Below are 24,331 nucleotides of genomic sequence, written 5' to 3'. Positions count from 1 at the left end.
AGACTGCAGTGCATATATAGCACAAGAGGCTCCATTCCAATTCTGACTTCTGCTGCTGTTAGATATTTCTATACAAAGGCCCAGGTCTCAGGTGCCAGGAATACTTTTTTTTGGATCTTAATCCTCATTATTTGCTTAAAAAGCAATCCAGAGAACACCGTTTTTCTGCGCCATTTGCTTGTTGGCACTGCATAATACAGCCAGGTCCTTTCCATATTACAGCGCTAGAAATCCGGCTATTTAAAACTCTGTTTTCTCCATCACACGGATCACATATAAGTTCGCTCCAAGCTCAGTCATTTGTAGTAAGCGTGGAAGATACTGTCCTCCATTTAAAATGGGCAAGGCACGTGGCAAGGGACGGGGAACTGGACGTGATGGTAATGGTGCATGCAGAGGTCGAGGACAAGGCCGTGGGCAAGCTGAAATTGTGCCACAACAAACACCCACAACTTCTCGCCCGACCTTCCTGTCCAAATTCCTAGGGGACCGCAGCACACCACTATTGAACCCAGAGCAGTGTCAAAAGGTTGTTGGTTGGATAGCGGATAATGCTTCCAGTCACTTAGCCACCACCACCACCCTGTCTTCCACACGGTCAAGTCTCAGTAGCCGTGAGTCTGGACCGCATATTCCTCACCCTGATCCTCCTTCCAAACATCAATCCGGGTGCCCAGAGACAACTGATCCCACACTTGGACACTCTGAATAGCTGTTCACTTTTCCATTTATAGATTCGGGCCTCTTGCCCGGTCCACTTGAAACGGGGCAAGAGGAGATCGCATGTAACGATGCCCAAATATTTGAGCAGCCACGGTCACACGAAGGTGACGGTGGGAAAGTGTCACAAGAGGTGGACGATAATGAGACACAATTGCCAGAAAATCAGGAGGAGGACCAGGGTGCAGAAGTGGAAGACAAGGTGGTGAATGATATAGTGACTGACCAAACCTGGCAGGAAGACATGCAGAGTGAGGACCGCAGCACACAAGGGGAGGGAGGCAGAGCACCCCAACAGGCAGGAAGAAGCAGTGTGGTGGCCGCAGACAGAAGGAAGGCAACCGTTCCCCGTAGCACCAACACGAAGAAAGTTGCCAGTACAACTATTAGGTCTTCCCGAGTCTAGTTGTTTTTTAAAGACTCTGCCGATAACCCCAAAAAGGCCATTTACACCACCTGCCAGGCCAGCATCAGCAGGGGTGGCAAAACGACCTGCCTGACCACCACCAGCATGATCAGGCACATGGCAGCAAAGCACCCGACTTTGTGGGCCGAACCCCAGGGTCCAGGAACAGTGCCTGCAGGTGGCACCATTGCTTCTTCCGCTGTCGTGCATGCAAGCCAATCCCCTGTCCATGGTGCATGCAAAGATGCCACCTGCCCAGCACCTGTCGTTGCACACTCTCAAGTAGCAGCATCAGGAAGCACGTCCACGTCCTTGTACCAGCGCAGCGTTCAGTTGTCCATACCCCAGTCCTTGGAACGCAAGCGCAAATACGCAGCCAACGCCCCACAGGCCACACTACTTAATTCACACATTTCACAACTGCTTGCGCTCGAAATGCTGCCTTATAGGCTTGTAGAGACGGAAGCATTCCGCAACCTGAAGGCGGTGGCCATCCCTCGGTACTCGGTCCCCAGCCGCCACTATTTCTCCAGGTGTGCCGTCCCCGCATTACACAAGCACGTGTCCCAAAACATTAGGCGTGCCCTCAACAACGCAATTACTGGGAAAGTCCACCTAACCACGGACACATGGACAAGTGCTTGTGGGCAGGGACAGTACATCTAGCTGACGGCACACTGGGTTAACATAGTTGAAGCCGGGACCCAGTCGGACCTTGGGACGGAACACGTCCTCCCGACGCCAAGGATTGTGGGCCCTAGGTCAATCAGGGTTGCCCCCACAGTCTACAGCTCCTGCACCTCATCCTCCTCCTCCTCTTCAGCCTCCATCTCCGAAATGACCACATCAGTCACAAGCTGGAAGCACTGCAGTACTGCCTCGGCCAAGCAGCAACATGCTGTGCTGAAGCTAATATGCTTAGGTGACAAACCGCACAATGCTGAAGAGTTGTGGATAGCTCTGAAAGAGCAGGCAGATCTGTGGCTCACACCGCTGAACCTACAACTAGGCATGGTCGTGTGTGACAATGGCCAGAACCTGGTGGCGGTTCTGAGGCGAGGCGAGCTCACACACGTACCATGCCTGGCCCATGTGCTTAACCTCGTGGTTCAGCAGTTTCTCAAATCCTACCCAGAGCTTCCGGATCTGCTTGTTAAATTACGCCTCCTGTGTGCCCATTTTAGAAAGTCATCTACAGCTTCCGCCGCCCTGGCCGTGCTTCAGCAGCATTTGCAGCTTCCGGCTCACAGACTGCTGTGTGATGTCCCCACGCGTTGCAACTCTACACTGCAGATGTTGGGAAGGATTTGTGAGCAGAAGATGGCAGTTGTTGAGTACCAGCATCAACAAGGCCATCGGTATTCAGTTCAGACTCCACACATAAGACCTCAGGAGTGGACATGGATGTTGGACATATGTACCATCCTCCAAAACTTTGAGGACTCCACCAAGATGGTGAGCAGCGATGACGCCATAATTAGCGTCACCATCCCGCTTCTCAGTCTTCTGAAACGCTCTCTGCTCACAATCAAAGAGGATGTATTGCAGGCGGAGCACGATGAGATGGAGCAAGGAACCATACACGGTGATTACACACAGCCAAGCCTCATCTCATCCCAATGTGGATTGGGTGACAATGAGGAAGAGGAGGAGGAGGAGAAAGGACAGGAGCTAGTTTCATGCGCTATAGACGGTACTACCTGCACAGCTGTCATACCGTCTGTTCAGCGTGGATGGCCAGAGGACAGAGTGGAGGAGGAGGAGGAGGACGAGAGCATGGTCAGTCATCCTCTTGGTGAGGACATGGAAGTCTTGCCTGTTAGTAGTTTGGCATGCATGGCTGAGTTTATGTTACGATACCTTTCCCATGACCCTCGCATTCCCAAAATTTTGGGTGACAGTCATTACTGGTTGGTGACACTTCTAGACCCGTGCTACAAGGAGAACTTTATATCTCTTATTATTTAATTTTTGGCAGCCCTTGCATTCACTGCATTGGCCAACACTATGGGAGACCCACTTCCTAATAATGGGAATATTTTTTTATTAGGCCCTCTACGTCTCTTCCAAGGGGCATTGGAGTGCCTATTAATTTTTGGCAACCCTTGCATTCACTTCATAGGCAAACACAATGGGAGACCCACTTCCTCATAATGGGAACATTGTTTTCAGGAAGCCTTCTGACCTCTACGTCTCTTCCAAGGGGCATTGGAGTGCCTCCAAATTTTTGGCAACCCTTGCATTCACTGCATAGGCAAACACAATGGGAGACCCACTTCCTAATAATGGGAACATTTTTTTATTAGGCCCTCTACGTCTCTTCTAAGGGGTATTGGAGTGCCTCCAAATTTTTGGCAACCCCTGCATTCACTTCATAGGCAAACACAATGGGAGACCCACTTCCAAATAATGGAAACATTGTTTTCAGGAGGTCCTCTGACCTCCACGTCTCTTCCAAAGGGCATTGGAGTGCCTCCAAATTTTTGGCAACCCTTGCATTCACTGCATAGGCAAACAAAATGGGAGACCCACTTCCTCATAATGGGAACATTGTTTTCAGGAGGCCTTCTGACCTCTACGTCTCTTCCAAGGGGCATTGGAGTGCCTCCAAATTTTTGGCAGCCCTTGCATTCACTGCATAGGCAAACACAATGGGAGACCCACTTCCTAATAATGGGAACATTGTTTTCAAGAGGCCCTCTGACCTCCACGTCTCTTCCAAGGGGCATTGGAGTGCCTCCAAATTTTTGGCATCCCTTGCATTCACTGCATAGGCAAACACAATGGGAGACCCACTTCCTAATAATGGGAACATTGTTTTCAGGAGGTCCTCTGACCTCCATGTCTCTTCCAAGGGGCATTGGAGTGCCTCCAAATTTTTGGCAACCCTTGCATTCACTGCATATGCAAACACAATGGGAGACCTACCTCCTAATAATGGGAATATTGTTTTCAGGAGGCCCTCCTCTAAGTCTCTTCAAAGGGGTATTGGGGTGCATCCAAATTTTCAAAGTGCTATTGGGTGTGTCAAAATTTTGGGCGGCCCTGGCACTCACTGCATACGCAATAACAGTATAGGAGACCCACTCTTTAGTAATGGGAACAATAAAACATAGCAGGCTGATGGCTCTCTAAGAATAGTGAGGTCCGACTGCTGGCCCTTTAAGAATAGTAAAGGCCGCCTGATTGCACTATAAAAGTAGGCTTTGTGACTCTCAGAGTCCCTCCTTCATAAATGAAACAGGATGTGTCTGATGATGTGTCACACACCACATGGCCAGATAAGGTTGTAAAATGTTAAAATGACATTTCCCAGTGAATGCATTTGTCTCGTTTGAAAGCAATTCAAAAGTGCAAAAACGCATCAAAAATGCTAAGTGTGAACATAGCCCAAGGTGTGGAGGAGTATTTTTGTTTTTGGTTATTTATTTTGCTTTATATACAAGTCATTACCCTGGAAAGGATGTTCCTTAACATATTTCTCAGGAAATTCCATTTTGGTTTCGTTTTGGTATATTTTATTGTGAGTCCGTAAAAGTGGCGTAATATTCTGACAACATTGTTGACAGAAGTGACCTGGGAGTCAGAAATGCTTCCAGGGGTCTTCCCCATGCTGTTCCCATGTCATTTGAGCACTGTTCCCATCGATTTGGGCAATTTTTAGGCTCTCTGCAGAGCGCCGGGGGGTTGCCGCCTGAAAAATGATCGAGTTTCCCATAGACTTATATTGGGCTTGTTGCTCGGGTTGAGCACCCGAGTATTCCAATGTGCTCGACCCGAGCATCGAGAACCCGAGCATTTTAGTGCTCGCTCATCACTAGTCTCTATTCTTGATACCCTGCTGCAGATTCTCCAATCAGCTTGTTTCCTCTGAATTGAACGAATCTGCCAGAATTATATATCAGGAGATTTGCTCAACTCTAGAAATAACCCATGGTGGTCCATCCTGTTGGGTACGGTGGGTACCTGATAGTGAAGTGCTAACATTAGTGGTATGACTGGTTGGCATTGGTATCCTGCAGTAGGATGGTTTGGTGGTCGCACCCTTGAAGGCATTTTTGTCTCGAAGAATAGACTATGAATTATGGTGGACCCTGAGACTACAAATGGGTGTGGAGGTAGAACCATTAGTTATGTATTAGTGGCCTAATTGGTATCGTGATGGACAACCCATGATGAGTGGTGGACATCAACATCCTATTGTGTATCCAAGCCTTTTGAGACAGCCCATGACCCACGGTGAGTGCCAACCCCAATGTGTATGAGTCATAAAGTGCCACCTGTGGTTACACACTAGCATCCTGCTTTGTATTGGTATTTGATTCCATAACTCATGATCCATCATGGGTATCAACATCTTGTTGGGTATTGGCATCTTGTAGTATTGTCTATGGTACCTAGTGGAGTACCAGTCCTTCTTGGTATTGGTACCATTAGATTGCACACAGGCATCGTAGCTCGCACTGGTACCTTGATGGATAGCCATGATGATCCATGAACATTGGGTTGGGTACTGCCATCTTGAGGGTTAGGTTATGACCAAAGATGGAGTACCAGCACTCTAGTAGGTATGGCATGCACTATGGGGCAATTCGGTTATGACGTCTTCAAAGGCCACACTCAGGGGTTGTAATAATAAAGAATCAGAGTATTGCCCTTGTATCCGCTTTCATTTGTCAACTTGTTCATGAAAGTTGTGATTATTCTTCTCTAATCGCTCTCCAATCCGTTTCCAAAACAATGACATTTCCCTCCCAATCCCAAAAACAGGCGCTTGAGGAAATAATTTGTTTCCCCTATAACCTTCTGTCACTAACATATTTGTACTAATCCAACTAATTTTACATTTCAGGGCGAGTCGCAACTTCTAAGTTTTCACGTACTAACAATGTTTGTCTCCTCTCCCACTTATCCCCATCCCTGTGTCTCCTGCTTATTTTGTTTCACGCTGCCATGGACAGTCGGCCCGACACTTCTTTCATCTGGTTCCTGAACCCTCTTAAATCCATCAAGTACCTCATCTGTAACCGATACAAGTGGCTCATCATTAAGATCGTGCTGGCGTTGCTCCTGTTGGCCATGGTGGCCCTCTTCCTGTATAGCATGCCAGGTTACATGGTCAAGAAACTGCTCGGGGCATGAAGAGGTTTCCAGGAGAATAGACTCGGCAGTTACTGCTCTTACTCGAGATGTTTGTTCTTTCCATCATAGACTGTGTAGTATCGTGAAGGGGTTTCAACACAAAATTTTATTCTGTGTGAATTATTTTAGCATTTTTACTGAGAAGCCGGGAGGGCAAAGGTCCAACGGCGAGTCAACGAGAGACCTTGGAGTTGTGTTCTCCGGTAGACCCAAGCTTTTCCTGGTTGATCGCACCAATGCTCTTTTTCAAGGAGGTTCCTAGGGGGAATGTTTGCAGTAGATCAACCTGTGCAACTATGTTTGCTGTGTGTGTTGACGCGTTTTGCCCCAGGCAAACTTTTTTGCATGTCCTACATGTTGTTCAACTGTGGTATTAAAGGGATCCCGTCACGAGGACAGGGTCCTTCACATTCATTACAGGCTCCAATGTGATAAACTAAGAAGGTCGATCTTAGAAACTTCCCATCAACGGGGCTACAAAATATCATAAATGGTCTTCCCATCAGGGGAAAAAGAGGTCCCATTTGGCATTTTCCAACTCCTAGGAAACAGGACGAGCCATTTTCAAAGATGCTTCTTTGGGCCATCAAACTGGGCAAAGTGCAAGATGTCCTAATCTATCTATTGTCCTGGTGAGAGGTTGACTGTGAAACCTAAAATAGCCAAATTTTTACCTCCGTCGATATATCAAATGTAGGCATCGGAGACTGCAAAAAGTCCCAGTTCTAAAACGAGCAAGTTGATCCTCTTGATTTATGAAATCCATCAAGTTCCCGTCCAAACGACTAAAATCAGCAGATCGATTTGTAGATGTCCACAAAACCAAAAAACGGTCTAAAGTGTCCCAATGTTGACCGCAGCTGGGCGAACGGCAAAATCTCTTATCGACCTTGCGAACATTGAGTAGTTGGAGACCTGATGAAGGTCAGTGATTAACAGATTTCAGTTATAGCTGATCTTCCACCAAGAAGAGCGACCTCAATAGCTAAAAAAAAAAAATCACTCTGGGGGTCCCGCTCTCCTCCAGAACAAAATGCGTTTCTCTAGAAACTGCAACTATTGCCTTATCGCTATAGAGCCCAAATAATGAACCGATCGCACCGACGAAGAGCACAAAGAATCTATTTTACATCATTTATCCTAATTTTATCTTGAAAATAAGAAAAATAATAAAATTTAGCACAATCTTATAGAAAGTCGCAAAAATTGTAAAAAAAAAAATTAGTTTAAATGAATTTGTATTTTCGTAATTTCTTCTCCGTTCAATGAAGAGAATTTTTATAAATTAAGAGATTTTCCAAAAAATGAAAAACTTCATTATATCATTTACTCGAAGATTTTAAAAATATTTCTGCGTCGCTGCTTCTCTCTCTTTTTTTTTTTTTTTTAAAAAAATAAATTTTTTTTTGAACGTTTTTGACCCTTCACAGCCAATAGGGTAGAAATAAAACACCCGACAGAACTGACGAGAAAGTCTGAGATCTGACACAAACTAAATCTAAGGTCGGGTAGATACAACGCGTTTCACGCACTTTTCTGTTTGAGAATAATTTCTGAAAATATCAATGAAATAAGTTGAGCAAAAGATATATATATATATTTTTCTGCCTTGAACAAAAAGACACCCCATCAATTTAAAGGGGATGTGTCATCAGGAAATTATTATTATTTTTTTTTTTTGTATTAAATGTATTTTTTTTTCCCACATAAAAATTAGAAATCTTGCAATTTTCCACACCGACCACTGGAGATTTTTTTTTAAACACTAAACTTCCTGTTTCAGGAAATCCACAAACATGCGTCTGACTCTTATGCGCGAGGGTCATTGTGGAGGGGGAGGAGGTGAGCTGTGACATGGTCCATTGTGATTGGTGGAATCCTGTGTTATCTGCTATGTATAGAGGTGTTAACAGTCACTATAATCCTGACTGTGATGATAATGAAACTGTTGAAAAGTCTTCTGTAAAAAAAAACAGGAGGTATGAATCTAGAGTAGCCCCAGTGGCCAGGATGAAAATTGCAAGATTACATTTTTTTGTAACTTAAAAAACATGACCCCTCCCCCCCCCAAAAAATGAATGTAACACAAAAACCTGATTTAAGCACTAGGCCATCTTCTGATGACACCTTCCCTTTAAGAGCTGATTTCCATGGACTTCTGTATCCTGGTGAAACCCTCCTAGCGTATTTGGCCGCGACGCGTTTCACGTCCTGAGCAGTCTTCTAGCTTTCGCCTTAGTTATCAGGTTGGTGAAATGTTTTCATTTCCCAGAATGCCTTTTTTTTGCCCCCCCGGTAGACGGAGCGGACAACATACATATAAAACACAATAGAAACCAATGCAATAAACCATTGACACAACGAGAATCCAGTCCCGAGAGCGATGGACGACTCTCGCCACTATTAACCAATGCAGCCCCCGACTGCGATTGACGCGTGACCTCATCATGACATCATTATATCCCCCCCTTCCCGTCCCAATGTTATAGCAATATTGGTTTTAGCCCCCTCCTCCGTTTTAGGGATTCATTTCCTGCTTTGCACTAATTTGAGTTGTGAACTTTGTAAAGAATTTGATTTATAGTTTTCGCTGAGTGAATTGTAATTTGTTTTGTTTTTCTTCTTCTTGTTTTATTTGTTTGTTTTGTTTTTCTTCTTCTTGTTTTATTTGTTTTTTTTTTTTTGTGTTTGTTACAATAAAATGGTGAATGTGCGGCTCCAGTCGCCCCAATACCAGTCTGATGTGGCTGCTGCGCCCCCTGCGTATCGCCGCCGTGCTGCTGTGGAGACATTACCGGTGGCACCTGCTGGGCATGCTCCTGGCGCTCGTGGTGCTGCTGTTTGTGGCGCTGTCCGTCTATACGATGCCCGGGGCGCTCAACCAGAGATACCTAAACCCTGGTAGATGAAGGGGGCCACAGCTTAGATACAGCAGCACAGTGACATTCTGTACCGCCTCGGGGGGTGATGTGGATCGTTGAGACAGTGTCACAAGAGAGGATTAGATACACAGCTCAGCAGACAGTATCACACATCATAGGATTCAATACACGACTCAGTAATTAGTATCACACTTGACAGGATTAGATACATGGCTCAACAGACGGTATCACATGATAGGCTGAGATACACAGCTCAGTAATTAGTATCACACATGAGGCTGGGAGTTGTTGTACCTATCCTAGGGACTATTATGTTTGGGGATTGAACATGGAGCCGCAATGAATTACTTACGTAAGCCTTAAAAATGTAGGTGGCTCCTGTGAACGGCCGAGGATCACGTGAGGTGCACAGCGGGCTGATATTTGTAGGGGACGGTTTCTTCATCATGTGACTATTTTACTAGTCTGTGTTTTTTAACTCACTGGAATAAAGAACTTGTCTGAAAATCAGATACGGCCCGTGTCATGTGCTTCATTCATGTGAGAGGCAAATGGCCCACCCTAACTCCGGAAAACATCCTGATATCAGAGAGCGAAGGGTTTATGTCTCACACCCACGGTGAACGTTACACGTCTCACACCCACGGTGAACGTTACACGTCTCACACCCACGGTGAACGTTACACGTCTCACACCCACGGTGAACGTTACACGTCTCACACCCACGGTGAACGTTACACGTCTCACACCCACGGTGAACGTTACACGTCTCACACCCACAGTGAACGTTACACGTCTCACACCCACGGTGAACGTTACACGTCTCACAGCCACGGTGAACGTTACACGTCTCACACCCACGGTGAACGTTACACATCACACAACACATTGTTCTGTCACCTATTTTATTACTGATAAGGAATATCATCTTCAGTATAAACCTCTTGTTTTCAGCAGTGAATCGACCCTCTTCTACATGACAGTGTCAGACGTGGGCAACGTCTACCTGTATGGTTTGCGTGGGAGCAATCTCCAGTTCAGAATTGATCTAAAAACAAAATAATAATGTATGAGACACAAGATCTAAGCATTCACAAAAAAGAGGCATAAAGGTAGTACCCATGGCGGTGCCTAAAACAGGTTCTCCTGATTTCTCCTAGCGAGATGGGTCCCTTTATGAATAATTGTTAATCATCTAGTATTATTGTTCACATGTATTGGCTTACATCCTGCGAGCCTCTTTACAGGCTACATGTGTTGCTTTATGGACTGGGCTCAAACTGAGAGATCCATTATAGGGCTTGTTAAAAGTGCTGTTGAGAAATTTACATGGACCATGCTGTGGTCATCGCCGTACTCCCAGATACAGACACCAAAGGTTGAATTTCATGTGTCAGATGTCGAGATTAAAAAAAAAAAAAGAGAGGGAGGAAAATTGTTGTGTTCCCTGCTTTTCCTTTTTTTTTTAATCTTTTTGCACTGACTTATGTTATGTAAAACCATCGCATCACTGAACTCCACGCTTGAGAGTGCGGTCCGGATACCCAGGAGCCCGACTGGAGCAGATTACCTTGGCGTTGAGGTACTGATGTAACAACATCCTCAGTTCTGTGTTCTGCTGTCGCAGAGATGACGTTTCGGTAATCAGTTGTGATCGACTGGTCAGGACATCGCTGAAACACACAGAGGATAAGATGACTTATAAAAACGCAAAATACCCAATTCTCAGCTCTGTGTAACATCTCCATATGACACTGAGTGACTGCAGTCACATCCAAAGCTGCATTCAGATTTTATAAATGTTCTGTCCTCTGTTGCATTTAACTTTAATACATAGGAACTGGCGTCCACACATCACCTCTCGCAATGTCGTACAGCAGAGCCTGATACAGTGGCTTGTGATAGTATTCACCCCCCTTTGGCTTTTTACCTATTCTGTTACATTACAACCTGTGTTTAGAATATTTTTGGAATCCGATTTGTGTCTGATGCATCAGCGCTAAATACGTTGGTGAAGTGAGAAATAAATAGGCATAAATTACATTTATGGGATCAAATAACTAAAATTGTCTTGTGCATATGTATTCACCCCTTTAGCTATAAAGTCCCTAAACATTTCTGGTACAAGCAATTCCCTCCATAAGTCCCATGCTTAGTGACAGGACGTCCACCTGTGTGCAGTCTAATGTCACATGTCAGTATATACACTTTACATTTACTGAAAGGCCACAGAGGCTGCAACACCATTAAAAAGAGGCATCACTAACCAAGCAACACCATGAAGACCAAGGAGATCTCCAAACACCACCATGAAGACCAAGGAGATCTCCAAACACCACCATGAAGACCAAGGAGATCTCCAAACAACACCATGAAGACCAAGGAGATCTCCAAACACCACCACGAAGACCAAGGAGATCTCCAAACACCACCACGAAGACCAAGGAGATCTCCAAACACCACCATGAAGACCAAGGAGATCTCCAAACAACACCATGAAGACCAAGGAGATCTCCAAACACCACCATGAAGACCAAGGAGATCTCCAAACACCACCATGAAGACCAAGGAGATCTCCAAACACCACCATGAAGACCAAGGAGATCTCCAAACAACACCATGAAGACCAAGGAGATCTCCAAACAACACTATGAAGACCAAGGAGATCTCCAAACACCACCATGAAGACCAAGGAGATCTCCAAACACCACCATGAAGACCAAGGAGATCTCCAAACACCACCATGAAGACCAAAGAGATCTCCAAACAACACCATGAAGACCAAAGAGATCTCCAAACAACACCATGAAGACCAAAGAGATCTCCAAACAACACCATGAAGACCAAGGAGATTTCCAAACACCACCATGAAGAACAAGGAGATCTCCAAACAACACCATGAAGACCAAGGAGATCTCCAACCAACACCATGAAGACCAAGGAGATCTCCAAACACCACCATGAAGCCCAAAGAGATCTCCAGACACCACCATGAAGACCAAGGGGATCTCCAAACAACACCATGAAGACCAATGAGATCTCCAGACAACACCATGAAGACCAAGGAGATCTCCAAACACCACCATGAAGACCAAAGAGATCTCCAAACAACACCATGAAGACCCAGGAGATCTCCAGACAACACCATGAAGACCAAGGAGATCTCCAAACAACACCATGAAGACCAAGGAGATCTCCAAACAACAACATGAAGACCAAGGAGATCTCCAGACACCACCATGAAAGACCAAGGAGATCTCTAAACACCACCATGAAGACCAAAAGAGATCTCCAAACAACACCATGAAAGACCAAGGAGATCTCCAAACACCACCATGAAAGACCAAGGAGATCTCCAAACACCACCATGAAGACCAAAAGAGATCTCCAAACAACACCATGAAGACCAAGGAGATCTCCAAACAACACCATGAAGACCAAGGAGATTTCCAAACAACAACATGAAGACCAAGGAGATCTCCAGACACCACCATGAAAGACCAAGGAGATCTCCAAACACCACCATGAAGACCAAAAGAGATCTCCAAACAACACCATGAAAGACCAAGGAGATCTCCAAACACCACCATGAAAGACCAAGGAGATCTCCAAACACCACCATGAAGACCAAAAGAGATCTCCAAACACCACCATGAAAGACCAAGGAGATCTCCAAACACCACCATGAAAGACCAAGGAGATCTCCAAACACCACCATGAAAGACCAAGGAGCGCTCCAAACACCACAATGAAAGACCAAGGAGATTTCCAAACACCACCATGAAGACCAAGGAGATCTACCGACACCACCATGAAAGACCAAGGAGATCTCCAAACAACACCATGAAGACCAAAGAGATTTCCAAACAACAACATGAAGACCAAGGAGATCTCCAGACACCACCATGAAAGACCAAGGAGATCTCCAAACACCACCATGAAGACCAAAAGAGACCTCCAAACAACACCATGAAGACCAAGGAGATCTCCAAACACAACCATGAAGACCAAAGAGATCTCCAAACAACACCATGAAGACCAAGGAGATCTCCAGACACCACCATGAAAGACCAAGGAGATTTCCAAACAACAAAATGAAGACCAAGGAGATCTCCAGACATCACCATGAAAGACCAAGGAGATCTCCAAACACTACCATGAAAGACCAAGGAGATCTCCAAACACCACCATGAAAGACCAAGGAGATCTCCAAACACCACCATGAAAGACCAAGGAGATCTCCAAACACCAACATGAAAGACCAAGGAGCGCTCCAAACACCACCATGAAGACCAAGGAGATCTACCGACACCACCATGAAAGACCAAGGAGATCTCCAAACAACACCATGAAGACCAAGGAGATCTCCAAACAAGTCAGGGACAAAGTTGTTGAGAAGTACAAGTCAGGGTTTTGTTCTAAAAAAATATCCCAATCTCTGATGATCCGCCAGAGTACCATCAAATCCATTATCATCAAATGGAAAGAACATGGTACCACAACAAACCTGCCAAGAGAGGGTGCCCATCCTAAACTCTCAGCCCGGGCAAGGAGGGCATTAATCAGAGAGGCAGCACACAGACCAAAGGTAACCATGAAGAAGCTGCAGAGTTCCCAAGCAGAGACTGGAGTATCTGTCCATACAACCACAAAAAGCCGTACACTCCATAGAGGTGGCCTTTATAGAAGAGTGGGCAGAAAAAAGCCTTTACTTGCACACAAATATTGTAAGGATTGTTTTGAGTTTGCCAAAAGACAAATGGGCGATTCCCCGAGCGTATGGAGGAAGGTGCTGTGATCCGATGAGACCAAAATTCAACTTTTTAGTCACCAAGGTAAACGCTGTATGGCGCCAAACACAGCTCATCACCCCAAGAACACCATCCCCACAGTGAAACATGGTAGTGGCAGTAGCATGCTGTGGGGATGTTTTCAGCTGCAGGGACAGGGAAAATGGACCGAGTCGAGGGGAAGATGGATGGTGCAAAATACAGGGATATTCTTGAGCAAAACCTGTTTCAGTCTGTCAGTGATTTGAGACTAGAATCGAAGTTCACCTTCCAACAAGACAATGACCCAAAGCTACTGCTAAAGCAACACTTGAGAAGTGTAAGGGGAAACGTGTAAATGTTCTGGAGCGGCCGAGTCACAGCCCAGATCTTAATTCAATGGAGAATCTGTGGTCAGACGTGAAGATCGCTGTTCACCAGAGGAAACATCTAACCTGAAGGAGCTGGAGCAGTTTTGCCTGGAGGAATTGGCAAAAATCCCAGTGGTCAGATGTGGAAAGTTCATAGAGACTTATCCAAAGAGACTGCAGCTGTAATTATCGCAAAAGGAGGCTCTACAAAGTACTGACTGTAGGGGGGTTGTCAGGAAAATATTAATATCAGGGACAGAATATTAGCCCTTCTCCCATGCCCTCTCCTGTAGTGTTTGTCCAGAGATGACAATTATACTGTGTCTTCCTGCAAATTATCCCCCACAGCCAAAAGGCTTTACACATGAAGTGTCACAAGCTAAAATGCAAATGTATTTCCTCTTAACACAGATCAGAGATAGATTGACACCTTCTCCCAAGCAATGAGTTTGGAGGAAAGAGTTTGGAGGTTCGTTAAGTTCAAAGACACTCATAAACAATTCCTGGCCACCAGCCATAGCCAGATCGGCTCCGATATTAGATATGAAATATTATGAGCTCCATACGTCCAACAATAACGAGACCCAAATGGGTAGTGACCAAATCAGCCCAGGAATGTGTAGGTAGTTTTCCAGGGCTGTAACCAAAATCAGGGAGCTGCAGCGCAAAAACACCAGAATGGCAGACTGCAGCTATGCTAAGTGTGATATCAAAATAAAGATAAAATCATAAGGGAAAAAATGGTGTAGTCTGCAAACTTCTGCGATCAACGGGCGATGAGTTATCGCAGAAGTTAGCGTTTCTAATAAAAATGTACAGGCTGGAGACCGGCCCACATGATGTCACCACAAGGGGCGTGTGGCCAGACCTCCCCTTAGGTATAAAAGAATCTATGGAAAAGACAGAGGCACTCATTGCCAGGGGGGAATAAGAATTATAAGCAATGGGTCCTGTTCAATAACAGCATATTCCAACCAGACAGCCCCTCCTCCACCTATATTGAATCGTCTCCACGATCGTATAGAGTAAGTTGTCTTCTTTTTATCCTGTTTTATTTTATGTAACTGCCTATGTATTTTAATGTCTCCCTTGTAACATCCTTGTATATATTTTTCCTAAACACTGCCTCCCTTTTGGATTAAATATAAAATTTAAAAGTTCTGTTTCTTTTGTTCTGTAGTCGTTCCCTTCCCCGAAGCCATATAAGCTACCAAAACGCAGTCGCCTGACCAGGCCTGTATTATATTTCGAACTCGGCCGGTGGTGGCAGAGTGTATTAATAATTGGGCTATCGTGAAGCTGACAGTGACCGTACGGAGGGGGTTAAACACGGATTCCAGGCTGTGGAACCCAGGGTGTTGTGCCATACGCTCACTGGTCGCTTACCGATACCTACGTAGAGAGTAGTCTGGATAGCGTGCTCGCGACTCCGGACGGAATACGGACAACGTGACGGCACGGTGAAATATTGTGTGATCTCCCCGGTGTCATCCTGACTGTGTGTTGGGGACTCCCTGACAGGGGTGAATAGTTATTTTGTCCTATTTGTTGTTTGCTTCACAATAAAAAGAAAAACAAATGTTCACAGTTGTCGGCACGTTCTGTACATGAACTGATGCAAACCCTCAAAAAAGCAGTGAAATTCGAGGTTGTGAGGTAGTAAGACACGAAAAATGCCAAGGGAGGTGAATACTTTCGCAAACCACTGTATATTGATGACATCACTACCGCTCCTATGCTAAAAGTAAACGACTCGATCGCCTCAAGAGACGACGCTAGGTAGAAACGGAATTTTTTTGTGTAGGATACAAGGTACCAGACGTACTAATATTTCTCCATGGCGGCTTCCAGGGCGTCCCAGACTTTGAGCTGAGATTGTGGGATGACCTGCGCGGCCGCGCTCCAATAAGCCGCGTCCTCGCTGCTGTCGCGCTCTTCCATCCCTGCCGATCTTTGATGAGGTTTCTCCCTATAGGATAATTAATTTATATGAATATAGGAGAGACGTCACAACGGCCTCGTCTCGGGGTAAAGCTCTAGGAGGTTGAAACATCAAAGCCGCTCATGAGCGCAGCAGCGGGAGTTTTTGGAATTTGCCCTCGGCGGTCCTTGCATCGCCGACCCATAGATACTTCACCCTGAGATCTACACGCCTGGAAAGCTCTGAACAACTGTAGAAATGGTGAGATGGACCTGTGCTGGTGGACCGTCATCGTGAAGGCCTTCAGTGCTCGCAGGACATCATTGGGGTGTATGAGGTCAGGGGGGTGGCGATGGGTCTGATCCCACCCCTGCGGTCCTTCTGCTTCATCCTTAAATAGAGCAGAGAGGTGAATGTCAGGATCAGATCAGTGTACTCTCTGGGCTCCCAACGGGTGGGCCCGTCCGACCCAGTGTGGAACGCTTTTTCCCCGGTCAATAGGGCATTATGTATAAGGTCTATGCGATTGTATTCACTAAATAGAGTGTCAATCAGCGGCCTGACGTAAGCTCCTCCCCCCTGACTCCTGAGAAGGAGTCGGATCTGCACCATTGTGTGGAGACCCATCCCATCATTGCTGGACAGTGACCGGCCATGTGTTACCGACGAACAGGAACCTTATGTGGGACGCCTGACTTCATGATGCAGATTCACTCACCCCAGATATAACACATGCAATGACCTCTCTTACCTGTGGAGGACGCTCTTGCTGATGTTTGTACTTCAGGAAAAAGTCCACGAGTTTGTAGACGTCGTCTTCCACTTCTATTTGCAACGCCTGTATGACGGGGGGGACATGATTAGCCTCATAATGGGGGGGCACAAGCCCAGCAGCCTGATACTGCACTAGCCCCATATATACACACCCGTAGCCTTCTACAACGTGGTGGTCTACCCTGGAGTCAGTCACAGGGCGCCCACCACTACTGTGATCCTGTATTACGAGTAGGGGCTACGCACCCACTAGCCCACTATTTAAGGCCACACAGATCCATCTGCACGTACCCCAAATATGGAGTCCAGCCGTATGAGGGAGCGCTCGTCCTGTTCCAGCGGGGCCAGCAGCTGCACCAGCTTATCCTCTATCAGGAATCCCTGGGAGAAGTAAATGAGTGATGACGGCGCAGCGCGGGGGGTAACGCACGTCCCCTCCACCCATCACTTACAGACTCGTCACACAAAACCTCCAAGATCTGCCTCACAGTCCGCCGAGAAAACGGCGATGATGAGGGGTCCGAGCGTTCCTGGCCACTGGATAATACCGCTGCCTCACCGCCTCCTGTGTATGACACGACAGAGGGAATTACAGAACCACCACAGGTCCAAAATCAGCAGATCAAGTGTTTCATCTCATCCGAGTGCTGCATTCACAGCTACTCTGCTCAGTACGGCTATGTAATGTCCTTCATGCTGTTTCCTTCTGGTAAGTGTTTCATCTCGTCCCAGTGCTGCATTCACAGCTACTCTGCTCAGTACGGCTATGTAATGTCCTTCATGCTGTTTCCTTCTAGTAAGCGTTTCATCTCGTCCCAGTGTTAGATTCACAGCTTCTCTGCTCAGTATTGCTATTTAACATTCCCCATGCTGTTTCCTTCTAGTAAGCGTTTCATCTCACCCCCGTGCTGGATTCACAGCTACTCTGCTCAGTACAGCTATGTAATGTCCTTCAAGCTGTTTCCTTCTAGTAAGTGTTTCATCTCGTCCCAGTGTTAGAATCACAGCTTCTCTGCTCAGTATTGCTATTTAACATTCCCCGCTGTAATGCACACGCCCGGGCTGAGCGGCGTGTGCGTGTGATTCCACTGGACCGTGCCGGAGAGTGAATGCCTGGAGGGGCGTAACTAGGTATTCACCCGATCCGACCAGGGTCGCACGACGGCATACGACGCCAGTGCACCAAGGAGGAACCGAGCAGAGGGACCAGGTGCTACTCCAGGACAGACCCCGGACACGGCTGTTGACCCACACAGGGGAACACAGGAACAGACTGGTTAGGCTGGCACACAGACTGGTGGGAATAGGCAGGCACGACTGGTATGCAGGCAGGCGGGTATGCAGGCAGGGGGGTACAGGCAAGCACAGCTAGAGTGCAGACAGGGAGGCACTAGCAGGTAGGGACACAGGCGGGATAGGACCCAGTACACACTGGGACTCAGGAACAGAACCACAGATGTGGCGGACAAACACAGCAGAGTGAGGCCGCCCAGAGAGGTGAGCGAGAGCAGGGCAGGACGAGGCCGCCCGGAGCGGTGAGCAAGAGCAGGGCAGGACGAGACCGCCTGGAGCGGTGAGCAAGAGTAGAGCAGGACGAGGCCGCCTGGGGCGGTGAGCAAGAGTAGAGCAGGACAAGGCCGCCTGGAGCAGTGAGCAAGAGGTCAGAGCAGAGCGAGACTGCCGGGGCAGTTAGCAAAGGAGTCAGAGCGGAGCGAGACTGTCGGAGCAGTGAGCAAAGGAGTCAGAGCGGAGCGAGACTGCCGGAGCAGTGAGCAAAGGAGTCAGAGCGGAGCGAGACTGCCGGAGCAGTGAGCAAAGGAGTCAGAGCGGAGCGAGACTGCCGGAGCAATGAGCAAAGGAGTCAGAGCGGAGCGAGACTGCCGGAGCAGTGAGCAAGGGAGTCAGAGCAGAGCGAGACTGCCGGAGCAGTGAGCAAAGGAGTCAGAGCGGAGCGAGACTGCCGGAGCAGTGAGCAAAAGGGTCAGAGTGGAGCAAGGCTGCCGGAGCGGTGAGCAAGGCAGAGCAGGCTAGAACCGCCGGAGCGGTGAGCAAGGCAGAGCAGGCTAGAACCGCCGGAGCGGTGAGCAAGGCAGAGCAGGCTAGAACCGCCGGAGCGGTGAGCAAGGCAGAGCAGGGGGGACAGGGCTCTGTTCACACGGGACAGGAAGGGAAAGGCAGAGCCAGATACCCACAGGGTACTTGCAGTGAAGTAGCGAGTGGACCACAAACTCACAAACGGGAGTACAGAGACAACAAGCAGGAGTTAGGTACGAGTTCAGACTCTGCAGAAAAAGGAAAGGAACGGACATAGAGGCAAAACAGGTAAAGGATAGGAGAGAGTTCAGACTGGAACGGAGTGTACGGAGGAGACCGACACTGCAGCGGGATACAGGAGCGGGTCTGGGAATACGGCCCCCAGAGAGGCGGGACGAACAGGCAAGGAGCGTGTTCAGACAGGACAGACAAGATACAGGAGCGGGTCTAGGTAATCGGCCCCTAGAAGGCGGGAGGAACAGGCTAGGAGCGTGTTCAGACAGGCCTGGAAATACAGCCTCCAGGAGAGGCAGACAAGAGAACACAGAACGAGACCTGGCACCTTCAGAGTGCAAGCACACACTGAATGAAACACAATGCTCAGGCAGGGATTGATTGAAGCAGCTGGGTTAAATACCAGGTGACAGACAGCAATAGGCTGAGGACGCACAAGGGGTGTGACCCACAGCAGGTACAAAAAGCAGGAAGTGATCGGGCGCCGCCCTTAAGCAGCAGAAACAGACACAAACAGACAGCATGGAGGGAAGCCAAAGAGACATTCTGGACTGGAGATGAAGTGCGCGCTCTTGCACAGTGGGAGATGGACCACTATGCAAGGACGCCGCCAGGTATGTTACACCCATGCTGTTAACTTCTAGTAAGTGTTTTATCTTATCTCAGTGCTGGATTCACAACTACTCTGCTCAGTACTGCAGTATAATGTCTTTCATGCTGCTGTTTTCTAGTGTTTTATCTCACCCCAGTGTTGGATTCACAGCTACTCTGCTTAGTATTGCTACATAATGTCCTTCATGTTGCTGTCTTCTAGTAAGTGTTTTATCTCACCCCAGTGCTGGATTCACAACTACTCTGCTCCGTATTACTGTATAATGTTTTCGATTTTGCTCTGTTAGCTCATCTCAGAGCTGAATTTGCAGCTACACTGCTTAGTATTGCTGTATCATGTCATTCATGTTGCTGTGCTCTAGTAAGTGTTTTAATCTCACCCCAGTGCTGGATTCACAGCTACACTGCTTGGTATTGCTGTATTATGGCCTTCATGCTGCTGAAGCCTTCTAGTAAGTGTTTTATCTCACCCAGAGCTGTATTTGCAGGTACACTGCTTGGTGCTGCCGTAAAAGATCATCCATGCTACTGCTGCTTTTATGTGCTACATTGAGACGGGAGGGCAGGAATTCCTCATGTCTGTGTGTGTATGAGAGATATCACAGCGGCCAGTCTCTACCCACTAGCTCAGAAAGAAGTGGAATATATAGATAACCCCCTCACACAAAGTATATCCAGAAGAAATGCTCCTGGGTAATACGAGGTTAAACGGCTCCTTAAAGAGAGAAGGTGACATTGTAAAACGTTCTCCTTACATCACGGATCTATAAGACTGACAAGAAGAGCATTCTCCCTCCTTACTGTCCTGCCTCGCTGACTGCAGCAGGAGCCCCCCCCACTGATGGGTAAGGCAGCTGACTGCAGCAGGAGCCCCCCCCACTGATGGGTAAGGCAGCTGACTACAGCAGGAGCCCCCCCCACTGATGGGTAAGGCAGCTGACTGCAGCAGGAGCCTCCCCCCCCACTGATGGGTAAGGCAGCTGACTGCAGCAGGAGCCTCCCCCCCACTGATGGGTAAGGCAGCTGACTGCAGCAGGAGCCTCCCCCCACTGATGGGTAAGGCAGCTGACTGCAGCAGGAGCCTCCCCCCACTGATGGGTAAGGCAGCTGACTGCAGCAGGAGCCCCCCCCCACTGATGGGTAAGGCAGCTGACTGCAGCAGGAGCCCCCCCCACTGATGGGTAAGGCAGCTGACTGCAGCAGGAGCCCCCCCCACTGATGGGTAAGGCAGCTGACTGCAGCAGGAGCCCCCCCCACTGATGGGTAAGGCAGCTGACTGCAGCAGGAGCCCCCCCCCCCCCACTGATGGGTAAGGCAGCTGACTGCAGCAGGAGCCTCCCCCCACTGATGGGTAAGGCAGCTGACTGCAGCAGGAGCCCCCCCACTGATGGGTAAGGCAGCTGACTGCAGCAGGAGCCTCCCCCCACTGATGGGTAAGGCAGGTGACTGCAGCAGGAGCCCCCCCCCCACTGATGGGTAAGGCAGCTGACTGCAGGAGCCCCCCCCCCACTGATGGGTAAGGCAGCTGACTGCAGCAGGAGCCCCCCCCCCCACTGATGGGTAAGGCAGATGACTGCAGCAGGAGCCCCCCCCCACTGATGGGTAAGGCAGCTGACTGCAGCAGGAGCCTCCCCCCACTGATGGGTAAGGCAGCTGACTGCAGCAGGAGCCCCCCCCCCACTGATGGGTAAGGCAGCTGACTGCAGCAGGAGCCCCCCCCCACTGATGGGTAAGGCAGCTGACTGCAGCAGGAGCCCCCCCCCACTGATGGGTAAGGCAGCTGACTGCAGCAGGAGCCCCCCCCCACTGATGGGTAAGGCAGCTGACTGCAGCAGGAGCCCCCCCCCACTGATGTGTAAGGCAGCTGACTGCAGCAGGAGCCCCCCCCCACTGATGGGTAAGGCAGCTGACTGCAGCAGGAGCCTCCCCCCACTGATGGGTAAGGCAGCTGACTGCAGCAGGAGCCCTCCCCCACTGATGGGTAAGGCAGCTGACTGCAGCAGGAGCCCCCCCCACTGATGGGTAAGGCAGCTGACTGCAGCAGGAGCCCCCCCCCACTGATGGGTAAGGCAGCTGACTGCAGCAGGAGCCTCCCCCCACTGATGGGTAAGGCAGCTGACTGCAGCAGGAGCCCCCCCCCCCACTGATGGGTAAGGCAGCTGACTGCAGCAGGAGCCCCCCCCCCCCACTGATGGGTAAGGCAGATGACTGCAGCAGGAGCCCCCCCCCACTGATGGGTAAGGCAGCTGACTGCAGCAGGAGCCTCCCCCCACTGATGGGTAAGGCAGCTGACTGCAGCAGGAGCCCCCCCCCCACTGATGGGTAAGGCAGCTGACTGCAGCAGGAGCCCCCCCCCACTGATGGGTAAGGCAGCTGACTGCAGCAGGAGCCCCCCCCCCACTGATGGGTAAGGCAGCTGACTGCAGCAGGAGCCCCCCCCCACTGATGGGTAAGGCAGCTGACTGCAGCAGGAGCCCCCCCCCACTGATGGGTAAGGCAGCTGACTGCAGCAGGAGCCTCCCCCCACTGATGGGTAAGGCAGCTGACTGCAGCAGAAGCCCCCCCCACTGATGGGTAAGGCAGCTGACTGCAGCACGAGCCCCCCCCCCCCACTGATGGGTAAGGCAGCTGACTGCAGCAGGAGCCCCCCACACTGATGGGTAAGGCAGCTGACTGCAGCAGGAGCCCCCCCCCCACTGATGGGTAAGGCAGCTGACTGCAGCAGGAGCCCCCCCCCCACTGATGGGTAAGGCAGCTGACTGCAGCAGGAGCCCCCCCCCACTGATGGGTAAGGCAGCTGACTGCAGCAGAAGCCCCCCCACTGATGGGTAAGGCAGCTGACTGCAGCAGGAGCCCCCCCCCACTGATGGGTAAGGCAGCTGACTGCAGCAGGAGCCCCCCCCCCACTGATGGGTAAGGCAGCTGACTGCAGCAGGAGCCCCCCCCCAATGATGGGTAAGGCAGCTGACTGCAGCAGGAGCCTCCCCCCCCCACTGATGGGTAAGGCAGCTGACTGCAGCAGGAGACTCCCCCCACTGATGGGTAAGGCAGCTGACTGCAGCAGGAGCCTCCCCCCACTGATGGGTAAGGCAGCTGACTGCAGCAGGAGACTCCCCCCACTGATGGGTAAGGCAGCTGACTGCAGCAGGTGCCCCCCCCCACTGATGGGTAAGGCAGCTGACTGCAGCAGGAGCCTCCCCCCACTGATGGGTAAGGCAGCTGACTGCAGCAGGAGCCCCCCCCCCCCACTGATGGGTAAGGCAGCTGACTGCAGCAGGAGCCCCCCCCCCCACTGATGGGTAAGGCAGCTAACTGCAGCAGGAGCCTCCCCCCACTGATGGGTAAGGCAGCTGACTGCAGCAGGAGCCCCCCCCCCCACTGATGGGTAAGGCAGCTGACTGCAGCAGGAGCCCCCCCCCCACTGATGGGTAAGGCAGCTGACTGCAGCAGGAGCCTCCCCCCCCACTGATGGGTAAGGCAGCTGACTGCAGCAGGGGCCCCCCCCCCACTGATGGGTAAGGCAGCTGACTGCAGCAGGAGCCCCCCCCCACTGATGGGTAAGGCAGCTGACTGCAGCAGGAGCCCTCCCCCCACTGATGGGTAAGGCAGCTGACTGCAGCAGGAGCCCCCCCCAATGATGGGTAAGGCAGCTGACTGCAGCAGGAGCCCCCCCCCCCCCACTGATGGGTAAGGCAGCTGACTGCAGCAGGAGCCCCCCCACTGATGGGTAAGGCAGCTGACTGCAGCAGGAGCCCCCCCCCACTGATGGGTAAGGCAGCTGACTGCAGCAGGAGCCTCCCCCCCACTGATGGGTAAGGCAGCTGACTGCAGCAGGAGCCTCCCCCCACTGATGGGTAAGGCAGCTGACTGCAGCAGGAGCCTCCCCCTCCCACTGATGGGTAAGGCAGCTGACTGCAGCAGGAGCCCCCTCCACTGATGGGTAAGGCAGCTGACTGCAGCAGGAGCCCCCCCCCACTGATGGGTAAGGCAGCTGACTGCAGCAGGAGCCCCCCCCCACTGATGGGTAAGGCAGCTGACTGCAGCAGGAGCCTCCCCCACTGATGGGTAAGGCAGCTGACTGCAGCAGGAGCCCCCCCCACTGATGGGCAAGGCAGCTGACTGCAGCAGGAGCCCCCTCCACTGATGGGTAAGGCAGCTGACTGCAGCAGGAGCCCCCCCCCACTGATGGGTAAGGCAGCTGACTGCAGCAGGAGCCTCCCCGCACTGATGGGTAAGGCAGCTGACTGCAGCAGGAGCCCCCCCCACTGATGGGTAAGGCAGCTGACTGCAGCAGGAGCCCCCCCCACTGATGGGTAAGGCAGCTGACTGCAGCAGGAGCCCCCCCCCCACTGATGGGTAAGGCAGCTGACTGCAGCAGGAGCCCCCCCCCCACCTGATGGGTAAGGCAGCTGACTGCAGCAGGAGCCTCCCCCCCCCCCCCACTGATGGGTAAGGCAGCTGACTGC

At 49.9% G+C, this 24,331-nt stretch overlaps 2 protein-coding genes across 19 annotated transcripts in view; one reads left to right on the top strand and one right to left on the bottom strand.

Moving 5' to 3' along the window:
* OTOF (otoferlin) overlaps window positions 1-9,635 on the top strand; it is a 628,499-nt gene extending 618,864 nt beyond the window's left edge. For 8 of the 16 annotated variants that reach the window (XM_073673817.1, XM_073673815.1, XM_073673810.1 and 5 more), the window contains one exon: window positions 8,991-9,635. In XM_073673817.1, the coding sequence (XP_073529918.1) occupies window positions 8,991-9,177 (187 nt within the window). In that variant the 3' untranslated portion in view covers window positions 9,178-9,635. Of the gene's footprint in view, window positions 1-6,087; window positions 8,335-8,990 lie in introns of those variants that run through there. The other 8 variants (XM_073673819.1, XM_073673823.1, XM_073673812.1 and 5 more) reach the window with 2 other exon arrangements.
* Window positions 9,636-10,051: 416 nt separating this feature from the next.
* The window catches only part of DRC1 (dynein regulatory complex subunit 1), an 85,128-nt gene continuing 70,848 nt past the window's right edge, over window positions 10,052-24,331 (bottom strand). For 2 of the 3 annotated variants that reach the window (XM_073673801.1, XM_073673799.1), the window contains 7 exons: window positions 17,438-17,550; window positions 17,277-17,366; window positions 16,963-17,049; window positions 16,484-16,602; window positions 16,116-16,259; window positions 10,721-10,823; window positions 10,052-10,198 (listed from right to left, as the gene is read on the bottom strand). In XM_073673801.1, the coding sequence (XP_073529902.1) occupies window positions 10,136-10,198; window positions 10,721-10,823; window positions 16,116-16,259; window positions 16,484-16,602; window positions 16,963-17,049; window positions 17,277-17,366; window positions 17,438-17,550 (719 nt within the window). In that variant the 3' untranslated portion in view covers window positions 10,052-10,135. The remainder of the gene's footprint in view (window positions 10,199-10,720; window positions 10,824-16,115; window positions 16,260-16,483; window positions 16,603-16,962; window positions 17,050-17,276; window positions 17,367-17,437; window positions 17,551-24,331) is intronic. The other variant, XM_073673800.1, reaches the window with a different exon arrangement.

Source organism: Phyllobates terribilis, unplaced genomic scaffold (genome assembly GCF_046119375.1).
Source record: "Phyllobates terribilis strain yellow unplaced genomic scaffold, ASM4611937v1 Scaffold_3__8_contigs__length_932513732, whole genome shotgun sequence".
NCBI classification, from domain to species: Eukaryota; Metazoa; Chordata; class Amphibia; order Anura; family Dendrobatidae; genus Phyllobates; species Phyllobates terribilis.
Note: the sequence above shows the minus strand (reverse complement) of the source record. Positions and strands in the feature narration are given on the sequence as shown.